General features: G+C 36.8%; 2 protein-coding genes across 2 annotated transcripts; one reads left to right on the forward strand and one right to left on the reverse strand.

The window, feature by feature from the left end:
- The first annotated feature begins 1,328 nt into the window (after positions 1-1,328).
- LOC116145584 (histone H1-like) lies at positions 1,329-2,212 on the forward strand. The gene is made up of 2 exons (XM_031431037.1): positions 1,329-1,465; positions 1,539-2,212. The coding sequence occupies exons 1-2, from the start codon at positions 1,364-1,366 to the stop codon at positions 2,052-2,054; spliced, it is 618 nt and encodes a 205-aa protein (XP_031286897.1). The 5' UTR covers positions 1,329-1,363; the 3' UTR covers positions 2,055-2,212.
- On the reverse strand, positions 2,074-7,297 carry LOC116145529. The gene is made up of 10 exons (XM_031430981.1): positions 7,288-7,297; positions 7,003-7,197; positions 6,684-6,907; positions 6,498-6,562; positions 3,652-3,867; positions 3,267-3,396; positions 2,870-3,192; positions 2,627-2,771; positions 2,314-2,542; positions 2,074-2,220 (listed from the first exon to the last, which is right to left on the reverse strand). Exons 1-10 carry the CDS (start codon positions 7,295-7,297, stop codon positions 2,108-2,110), a joined length of 1,650 nt encoding a protein of 549 aa, XP_031286841.1. The 3' UTR covers positions 2,074-2,107.
- Between the last annotated feature and the right edge of the window lie 4,690 nt (positions 7,298-11,987).

Raw genomic sequence — 11,987 nt, forward strand, 5'->3', positions numbered from 1 at the left:
AGCTTCAATTTTCTCTATATTAACTGAACCACTTTCCCCAAAATGAAGAAAGGAATGAATTGCATGTTGTTACTTGAACTTTTCTAACCATCCATTTGAAAATTCAAACGAGGTAGCTTCGGGATAGAGTTTCCTTAGAAAAATATTTCCCTTCTCTTTTAAGAATTCACCATTCATATTTACATGCTCTTGATGACATACAAACCATTCATAGAGGGCAGACTCCATTGCTAGGTACTTTACCATCGTTGAACGTTTTGTGTTTGGGTTCAACAATCCTTCTTCTTGAAGGAGGTCAACTAATCGTTTGAGTGTCTTATATATTGCTGCTTGTGATACCTTAAGACCATGAGTATCTTCTAACCACTTCACAAGATCTTTCCGCTTCCAACGAGGGTTTGATTATTTCATTTTGCACAACTCAACACGAATACTTTTTGTCAATTGAGTTCGTGTATTAACTTTGGGTGACATGATTGATTTGCTAGAGGAAGAAGAAATGTATCACTTGAATTGGTGGAAGATTTTATTGAAAACTTGATTGAATAAGTTGAAACATAACAACCCTATTTATAGCAGGCTAATCATAATTCTACTAGGATAAGTAAATAAGAAAAACTAAAACAACTACTAAAACAATGAATTGAAATCCTACTAATACTAAAACATGAATTGGAATCCTAGTACTACCAAAACATGAATTTTAAAATAGGAAATCAAGTAATATTAAAAGTAAATAAGAAATCCTAATACTACCAAAACATAAATTATAAAATATGAAACAAGTAATATTAAAAGTAAATAAAAAATCCTAATACTACTAAAACAATTAATTGAAGTCCTAATACGTATTACTAAAATATGAATTATAAAATAAGAAATCAAAATAGTTTTTTTGTAACTACACCTCTATTAAGTTATAACCTCTTTATAATAATAAATTAGTTTGATCTCAATATTATAACTATAAAAAGGTTTTACTGTATATCCATATTTAATCCGGAACAATTGATCCAACTATCATTTTCCTAAATATTATTCGTTTTAACTCCTCACAATTTCAAATTTAAACTCTACTTGAAAACCACACTTTTATCCTTTCAGTTTGCTGCGCACTCCACTCGCGCAAACCGTCAAATAACAACAAATCCAACGTATCACATCCACGATCTCCGTGAAACCCAATCCAACGCTCCCAATTCAATCAGGAATCCTTGAACCCACAATCCGCGTGACTTTCTTTCCGCCAATCAAAATCAGTATTCCTCTTTATAAGTACCCCTAAAATCCATTTCCCTCCACTAACAATTTCAGAACAATTGATAAAAAAAAAAACCCTATTCTCAGTTTGTTTGAAATTGCAATGGCTCCCGTCACAGCGAAGACGTCGAAGGAAGGAACTGCAAAAGCAAAGAAAGCGGCATCAGCTCCGAAGAAACCCAGGGCTCACCCTCCTTACTATGAGGTAATCTTCGTTTGATTGATTTGTTTGTACGCCCTTAGATCTGTTTTTGACGTGTGTGATTTGAAATGCGTAGATGATCAACGAGGCGATAACTGCGTTGAAGGAGAGAACCGGTTCGAGCCAGATCGCGATTGCGAAGTTTATTGAAGAGAAACAGAAGGCTAATCTTCCTAACAATTTTAAGAAACTGTTGCTGGTTCAATTGAAGAAGCTCGTTGCCAACGGCAAACTAGTCAAAGTCAAGAACTCCTTCAAGCTACCGCCTAAAACTTCCTCTACCAACGCCGCCACCTCAGTAGCCAAGAAGCCGACAACAGCCTCGACCAAATCCACTACCGTGGCGAAGAAGCCGAAAACTGCCTCGACCAAAGCCGCCTCTAAGAAGGCAACTTCTTCCTCCGCCAAGCCCGTTGCCAAACAGTCGAAATCTGCCTCCACAAAACCTGCCGCAAAGAAGTTGAAGCCCAAGACTAAAGAAGTGGCGGTTAAGTCGCCGGGGAAGAAGGTGGCGGTTGCGGCTAAGGCGAAGAAGCCAAAGAGCATAAAGTCGCCAGTTAAGAAGGTTGCGGCCAAGAAAGGGAAGAAATGAGCGGTTTGTCTGTATTGGTAGATTTGTAAATTTGTTGACGATTCAGCGTTTGTCTAGGCATTAATGTATAGCTTCGGCTTGGTTTTAAACTCTTTGTTTGACAGGAATGCTAATGTAGTTGAGTCGAATTTCTCATAATTTGAATATTGTGTTTGAAATTGAAGATCTACAATACAATTAAAAAAAAGGGGTTTTAATCAGTCTGAAATTCTGAATCATGGAAAATCAAAATTCCCAAGAAAGTGAAACAAACTTTAACATTTTTCCATTTTTTGGATGGAATTTCTTAACTCCAGTTGAATGCTGGCTCTTGAAGGGAACAAAACGATGTCTTTCCATACAGAGCCGGGTTTAAATATCGGGTTCGGATCTCCATAAAGTTCGTATACGGATTCTGCTTTGTCATTCAAGGTGCTCACTGTTGTCAAAGACTTGATATCATCAGGATCAACGAGAAGCTTTGAATCTCCATCTTTCCAAGCTATGAGCTGCATTGCATTTAATATGTTAATGAAATGATTTCATTTGGAACTAAATTGGATGAAATGGTTTTGTTTTGTATGTGAATTTACCCTTGGTGGCCCGCCTACAGCATTGGTGCAGTAAAGCCTGGCGTTGTCAACAAATTCGACATATCTTGGAAATGCACTTGCAAATCTCTTGTGAGATTTCAATTGTGAATTCACCCTCACTGCTCTTTTCACCATTATCGCTCTCCTAAACACAGTTAATAAAATTTTGCATTTGAGTTTATGCTCCAAAATATGCAGATTTTTTTTTTATGAGAACAGGGAATTGAAGATGTAGATTCATACCTGATGCCTCTAACAACAGCTAGATAAGCATCACAAACAACTCCAGCCAACTCTATTCTGTATGGTTTCCTGGAAGCAACACAATTTTTCTGGACTTCATCTTCTTCAACTTGTTCCCAGTAATTTTCAGTAATGCTACCATCCTCATTTACTTTGTATCCGACACCCATTCGATATTTATGCTTATGAACATTCCTTGCCATGGCGATTGTCTGCTCAACAAATGGCTCCCATGAGAGGGTACCATCCATAATCACATCTCTCCCTTCATTCAGTGCCGTGACTAGAAGTGAAGATGCTGCATCCGTGGAAGATTGGTGGACCTGAATCAACCCCAATGTATTAGATTAAGGATATGAATGTTAAGACATTACATTCTAAAGTGTGTGTACAGTACCAGTTCAGCAGTTTGAAGCATATCAGCATGATGGCCCATAGAGCTAAGGGCTTTGTAAATAACATCCGTCTCTTTGAATGCATCTGCCTCTACTACCACTGCATTTGTTGCCGCTACTGACCAGAATGGCCTGTCACATTCCAATGCAAATAGTATCCATTAGTCACTCACTCTGTATCTGAATGTATATTCATCGCGTTGGGCCGGCTCAAAATCCAAAAGTAAGCTGGGCGGGCCTATTGTATAAGGATGACATTAAATGCCAAAAAAAGTGATTTGATCTTGATACATGTTTCACGTCTCTTCTGACAGAGCTAGTACTACTACTGACTACTGAAATTATATGATACGACAAAGAAATATAGAGTGGAAAAGGAGAAGTTACTCTTTCATAATATCTTTGAGGACAGTGCTCTTGCCAGCTCCCATGCCACCACCCATGAGTAGCAGCACCGGACTTCTCTCACTGAAGGCAACCGGAGCCATAACGTCCGTGCAATTGGATTCGCCGCCGCCTCGAATGGCCTTAATCTCTCGTACTAAAGTAGAGAAAACCCTTGTCAGCTTCAAATCTTTAGTCACCTTCTCAAATCTCTGTTTCCTATCACATCAAATTAAGCATCCATCTTAATAAATTAAATAAATAATAATATGGATAAAGTAGAGGGTATTTTAATGGTAATAATTCATATGCGATGTCAGTCTCCACCCACTACAGAAAATAATATTTAAAAATGGATAAGAACGATAAAATGTTGAGTTAATTATTGACACGTTTTATATCATATACTTATTTAGTTAGGTAAAATATGCATGATTCATATGCATTTAAACTTTTTAATTAATTGAAGGCAAAAAATGACCTTAATTCAACTATTAAGGAGGGCGTTGTGAATTGGAGTGCAGCCAGGATGTTAATAGCGTCAAAAGATTTAAATAATAAACATAAAAAATTATCAATTTTACAATAAAAAATAATAAACATAAAAAAATATAATTTTAAAATTATGCATATTAAATTATCAAATTTATAATTTCCATTGATGATTTTTCATATTTTAAAAATATTGTATAATTACTTGATTTGATAATATCATCAAATATCTCTACCTCAATTTCAAATCCATTTATTAAACTCAACGAAAACTTAACGTTTTACCCAAAATTAACTAAACCTAACTCATTCAACATACAATTATGTCAATTATATACATAAAATGATAAAAATAACCTAAGACAACTTAACTTATAATCTTTCATCAATTAAGAAATATAGAAGAATAAATTTTTAAGCAAAGTAACAAAAAATGAGAATTATCTTATTTTAGAATATTCCAAAACCCATCGTTTCGACCACATAAGAGGCTTCACATTTACCACCGTAGGTCGAATCGGAATTATAGAATCCTATCCCGGGCCATGAACCTCAGTATTTGCACTGGAGTTCATACGTATAGGATTAACAGAATTTATCAACCGATAAATTAGCCTATACTGAATTGCTATTCCTTCACTAGAAGCCTATACTGGACATCTCCTATTTTACCGGCTTAGTAAAATAGTTAGAACACGTTCCAGTGTTTTGACATTTTAAAGTACAGAATTAACCTTTTCCGGTAAAATAGGAGATGTCTCTGGTGTTGAGTGACATCGAACAAGTGTGGCCTATTGAAGGATATACTGAACAAGAGGTTAAACGGGTTGTGTTGGACCTCTGTAACGGCAACCCAGATATTCGAGAAGAATATTTGACTTGGCTAGGTGTAAAGCGACTTTTGGATGTTATTCAAAAGGCTTTTAGTCAAGGATGCACAAAGATTTTGTGTTTTATTTATCGGATTTCCACCATTGAAGTCTCTGAGCTAGAGCTTCAGAATAAGTGGCTGAAAAAAACTGAGGCGGTAATTCCTTACTGGTACGGCGAATCCACCAAGGCATCTTGAAAGTGAATCGTATTCCATGAAGATGATATCTATCTAGTGTGATGTATGGAATATCTAACAAAGGTGGAGTGTTGGAATATTTCTATTGATCGGTCATGTCATATAGGCCCCAATCGGACATCCAATTGCTTCGATTTGAATTATCCGAAGGATGCCTTATATATATTAATATTATATCAAAAAGATGGACAATCAAACCGATTTCTCGATTCAATAGAAACCCAAAGGGGTGAATAGGGATAGAAACCCAAAGAGGTGAATAGGTCCCAAATAACGAGAGATATGTAAAAAACAGGTCGATTAGGCCTATTCCTAATCCTAAGTGAGTAATTTTAACGGGTAAAAATTATTAATTACTATAAAATATAAACCTATTTTTATAATTTTAGAATTTCAGTGGACCCCACTGAGTATGCTACTTTAACTGCGCCCTGCTGTGAACAAAAGTGATAGTTCATAAACGGTTATGATTCATAATTGGTTATGGTAATTGAGTAAACCAACCCCATTTACATTGTTTGAGAAAATTTGTGAAAATATTATTGTCTTTAAATATAATATACCTTATAATCACACTCTATGGACTATTTCTATAACAATAAAATAATACTTACTCATTATCTTATTAACCATCTTATTATTTTAATAAATATAACGATATAATATAAATACTATACATATGATACTCGTATCATACTATTATATTTTTCAAGATTATAAAATAGTTAATAAAATTATTAATAAGATTACGAGTAAACATAACATTACTCTTTCTATAAATGATTCTAATTGTATGTGGCTTTAAATTCCAGTACGACTCTTTAGGGTTTAATTTTATATTCTTATTTTGAATTCGTTATGCATTACTCCCTCCCTTTCTTTGGCCAAATGCAACCCTCTCTCTCTTTCTCGAAGTATGCCCCTGTCTCTTCTCTCTCTCTTTACCTCACCCCTCATCTCTTCTCTCTCTCTCTCTCTCTTTCTCTTTAAAAGGCATTTATTTTTCATCTATCTTCATTGCCATTTTCCATGCACTTTTAAAGGAAGGAGCAAAGAGAAAAAAAATTTACATTAAAAAATTAATTTATTAAAAAATGTGCAATGACTTAAAAGTTTAAACATACTTTTATTTTAAAATGGAGGGAGTATTATATTATAATATAATAAGATAGATTCAACCAATTAATTATATTATATGGTTTGCCGGTGGACTTTACCATTCAAGCTAATCTTGAAAATAAAATAGAAAATAAATTTGGAAGAGGCAATGAAGGAAATGGAAAGTCACCTTGTTGCTGCCATGACGAAGTTCTTCAACTTTGTTTTCCTCTGATCAGATTCAACACTCAGAACCTGCAGCCACGCCCCATATATCAACCAAACACACACACAACAAAAAAAAAAAAAAAAAAAACCAGAAATTAAAGAAAAACAGAGTTATTATGTTTGTTCTTGATTTTCTATTTTAACTTACTTGACTGATCATATCAGAAGCGTGGCTCCAATGAAATGCAAAATAACTGAGAATGCATCTGTCAAACTCTTCTATCAACTTCACACAAAGAGATTCACCCTCTGGTTCATTAGCGAAAAATTCATAGACGCTCTCTTCACACCCTTTTGTTTTTCTCAAAAAGTCATAAGCTAATTTGCATAGCCGAGGGCATTCATTTGCATCCGCAAACCCCATCTGCCTCGCTGCACCGATTCATAATATTATATATAAGATTAATAGAGCTAGACAAAAGAAGTACAAGTGAAGACAGGAGAGTCTTATTTTATGTTAAATATACCAACGTAATGTGAAAATCTTTCAAGTTTTCCTAGACGGCCGGATTCCGTTCTCTCTAGGCGTGGAATGATATATTGGTCTTCTTCTGCTTCCTCCTTGTATCGGTGCCGGTAGTGCTTGGCTGCGGCTGCCGAAATGGCTCCGACGAAAGAAGCAGCGAGGATGCGAGAGATTATAATCTTGTCATTGCCATCATCTAATCAAAGTTGAATAGAGATTAATTAAGTTGACAAAAAAAAAAAAAAAAAGCAGAAAGTGAATTTATATTATGAGCTAGAAAGCTTACCAAGCTCCATCTTAATTTCTTCCAAATTCAGACAATCTGATCTCTCTGGAAATGGAATCGAACTTTACTGAGCCTTGTTGAAGGGAGGGCGACCGGATAAATCTACATATTTTGTTTGAAGTTGACTTGTGGGGTCATCTTTTATTTTTATATATCTACGGAAACTAATTTTTGCACTCCTTCAAGTCCCAAAAATATCAATTTCATCCCGTTGGTAGTTTGTTTCTAGGCCGAATGACATACACCTACCCAATATTTATCGTAAAGACAAATTGCTACGCAAAAGTTTAGAAATGACAAACAGGTATTTTCCGTCATATTCTGTTAGGATTTTCGTTTGTTAAAGGACAGTAGAGTAATTTCATGTAAGGAGCTTGACACGTGTCCCTAACAGTTGACTTTGTCAGTAAAAAAAAAAAGAGAAAACAAAGAAGTCTTTTGGCTCTTTGTTTGTTGCCTCTTCCGATCTTCGTTCTTTGTCTCTGAAGGAGTTCGACCAAATCAACGGGAAACCATCGATGACTACCAATGAAACGGAAACCGACGACAGTGGAGGACGAGTTAAAACCGGCGATAGTGGCGAAGTGAGTTTCACTAAACGGCAACGAACCCTAAACGGAGATGATAGACGACGTTTGAGGGAGAGGATCGTTGGGTAGCGACAATGGTGGAAGAAGGCTGAACGAACGTCGGCGTTGTTAACGGTACTTTGACTATGGGAAAACCGTCTATGGCGAGTGAAGGAAAAAAATATAGAAGCGGCGTTGTTGGTGTACGTCATATGGAATATCCGGAGAGAGGAGGAGGGAAGGTTGGTGATGGCAAATAGCGGTGGACAAACGATCGACGACGAGTGAGGAAAATAATCGTAGGATATTGGCGACAATGGACTAGGGCTGAAGGAACAACAACTAGAGTTGATGACGTAGGGTTGTTTACGGGTTGACGGTAGATAAATCGTCGACTACAACCGAACAACGAAATCCGAAGGTTAACGGTAGGTANTTGAGATATTCAATTGACTTTGATGGAATTGAGTAAGATGTGCTCATGATTAATAATAATCAGCAAAAAATAGATTTATGCAAAAAGAAATAAGAATCGAAGATAATTTTTAAAGTGGTTCGGTGATTTGAAATCAAGCCTACATATACTATTATGCTATTAAGATGTTTATGAGGCTGTTACAAAGAAATTGTGTTGTTGCCTCACAATGATGGTCTCTCCCCCTCAGATTTTCGAATCCCTTTGATTTTTCCTAGGTTTTTATACTATGTAAATATAACTATTACAAGAGTAATTCTAAGGATAATGACATGATTTTCGAAGTTAATTCCACGATTCTTGACATGGTTGAAAGGCCGAAATTATAGAATTGTTCCCGTGATCTTCTCCTTGATTTTAGGAGATAATGCTTATCCATAATTTGAAATATAACTATATAATAACTTGCTTCAATTGTGAACAGACCTACGGGTGTAGGTTTGGAATGGTTAATCAAGTGAACAGACCTATGGGGGTAAGGCTATCATTACTATTTGACCCGGACTTGTTCTAAAAAAGTCGAGGCATTTCGAATTGTTTGTTGACATGGACAAAGTCAGGGAAAACCTATGAAATGTACTTTCCTCGCCTTGGAAAGGTAGTTTGTCTGACCTTGCCCTTTTTTGAGCCTATACAAGTGTACAAGCTCTTCGCCGGATGGCTCGCCTAGCTTAGCGATCAGTACGCAATGTATACCCTAGTAATGATCAAGTAGGAATTGGTCGTCAATTGGAGAGGAGCGATGTTGAATCTCCTTAACTCTTTATCGATGAAAGGGTGTGAGGGAATGGATACCCCGCACCTGAGGAGAGTCTCAGAAGTTGCCACCCATTCGGCTAGAGGGTTCTTCCAAGAGTGTTCTCCAGGGGCCATCAGGTTGAGCTGCGGTGCACAGGCCGCCTTGATGCGTTCAAGATCCCCGAGGGTGATTGAGGATTGTGGCTCTTTCCGTAGCCTGTGAATTGGAGACGGCGGGGATTGAGCCAGTTGGATCGAAGCACGGTCGGACAAGTCCACAGCGTCGGGGTCCGAGCTTCTGGCAATAAACTCTTCAGATATCTCGGGGGACATGTCCCCTAATACTGTTGGGCCAATTGATGAATCAAACATTCGATCTATTGTGCGATTGCTAGACGAGGACATGGTTATAGCTCGACTTTGGGTACTTGAAAAAAGAAGCGAACATGTGTTAGAACTCGAACAACTAGGCGACTATTCCACATTCGCTTCCATCTCAGGCACCCAAAATAGCTCGCGCAACACAGCGAATTCACGTGATCTACCCAGGACACTCGCGGCCACCACGATTAAATCCCTTTAAAACCTGAATCGTCGAAAATGCACCCCAAAAACCCTACTGCATTCTTAAAACATCCAATGTGGCCACTACAGCAACCACCCTTTAGCACAAAAGTCAAAAAAATGAGCAAGGAAGAGAAATGAGTCTTACCGGAATAAAGAAGTGAGCTGATAACTCGTAAGAAAGACCACCGCGACAACGTGAGAGCAACTACAAAGAAAAGCATGAGGGTGGAAGAACTTTCAGAATGACTGTTCTGAATATTCGCCACCCTTTATAGTGATTTTTGCATGGAAGAAGAAAGGGCGAAGTTCAATCTCGAGTCTTGACCATCAACTCACAGCTGATCCTAGCCCTTCATTCATTGAGTGATCTCAGCCGTTGGACATGGCCACATGTCAACCATCCACGAGGTGGATGAATCACCGAAAATGATAACCGTCGCTACACGATGTCTCAACTTCGCGCGTGAACAACTGTCATCGACCACGCGCGATGAAACTTAACTGACAAAGGTTGCTGTATTTAATGCAACATGACCACGCAAAAATTAGATTTTATACCCTGACTTTTTGTATTCTGAATTTTGACAGGTGGCGTAGGTAATAATGTCCAAGTGTGAAGAACGTCGACCAGACGTAAGGTCGGCCATGGAAGCTCGATCGAGCATGCTCTCAGAGATTCACTATTGAAGCCGAGCTTGGCATCAGATTGAGCGATAGTCTTCGAAGCCCGAAACGAGGATCGAACACTAAGGGGCAAATGTTGTGTGTATTTTTCTGCTAAGCTCAGGCCGACGCGAGGATATAGCTCGACCTAGAGTGACCTTGACGACTATGATTGATCGACCCAGCACAAGCTAGTAGTGGACAATCTCAGGAATTAATCAATCAATCTCTAGATCACTTCAGATCCCAGATATCGCGGGAATGACTGGATCAACAGTTATTGTTACGCAATCATAGCGGTCAATCACAAGGATATCAGGACTGTGATTCAAATCATTTATAATCCCCTTAATTTTGCTCTTTCCTTTATGTAAATCTTGTATATATACCCCCTAAAACGAGGAGGAGGGGGATACAAATTCTAGATTAAAACTACATTGTAAGCTCTCATAGCATATAAACGAAACACAGTGGATGTAGGCAGTTAACTTCGCCGAACCACTTTGAAAATTCTCTTTGTCACTTATTTTCTAGCATGACCATTCACCTATCGCTGATTACCCGAAATCACGCACATATCAGTTCCAATCCTGACAAAGTCGATTGAATTTTGTTGGTTGGTGCAGATTTCTGTATCAACAACCTTAATTATTATTTGAACAAATAAAAGTTGTGTCTTGGTCCGAGTGGGGATAGCCTACACCCATTGGTCTGTTCACTTGACTAACCGGCTTGCTCTAGGCTACCACGCTCTCCAAGTCGATCGCGCATCATCGCACAACAAACCTCTGAGACTTACGTAAAATTAGAGGTTTCGATATGAACAAAACTAGCATGCACAAGATTTATATTATTAATTTAATTATGTGTTTAGTTCTTTATTCCCTTGGTTCACTCACGTAAATCCCTCGAAAGAGTAGAAATTAAGCATATTAATTGTTTGCTCGTGATGGACTTTTCCTTATTTTAATCCACGCTCAATACGCCAGCCATGCCTACCGAGATTAGCTCGAATTTCAAGTAAAACAAATTTAGAATAATTACAAGTTTTAATAGTTTTTATTATTATGAAAATTCTTGAATTTTACGATAGTTAGATAAAGTATAACATGCATGCATATTATATAATTTCACGTTCTATGTTTCACTTTATACTATCCAGTAAAGATTCTTGAATATTAAGTTAGGATAGTGATGTATAACATGCATACTATATAGTTTGACATTCTATATTACAATTTATACTGTCCAATAAATATTCTTGAATTTTAAGTTAAGACTATAATATATAACAGACATGTTATATCATTCGACACTCTGTATTACAAGTTATACTTTTAAATAAATATTAATTCTTAAATTTATGTTAAGACGCTAATGTATAACATGCGTATGTTATATACGTAAATTTATTGTTGAATTTATCGAATTTATTATTATAGTCATGTCATTTATTTATATTCAGAAAATAAATATTTTTCGAAACTGTAGTTTGACCCTTCTTAAATTTAATTGAGATATGTAATGCATGTTAGACCTTTGAATAATGATATTAATTAAAGAGGCTGTGGATTCACAAGATGCTTTTATTGATGAGGTTAAAAGTATGCACAACTCATTGGTTATTTTATAAAATATTATATAGAATGAAGTTGATACTCATAGTTATATACAGGATTGAGTTTGAT

This window comes from Pistacia vera, unplaced genomic scaffold, assembly GCF_008641045.1.
Source record: "Pistacia vera cultivar Batoury unplaced genomic scaffold, PisVer_v2 Contig462, whole genome shotgun sequence".
Classification (NCBI taxonomy): Eukaryota; Viridiplantae; Streptophyta; class Magnoliopsida; order Sapindales; family Anacardiaceae; genus Pistacia; species Pistacia vera.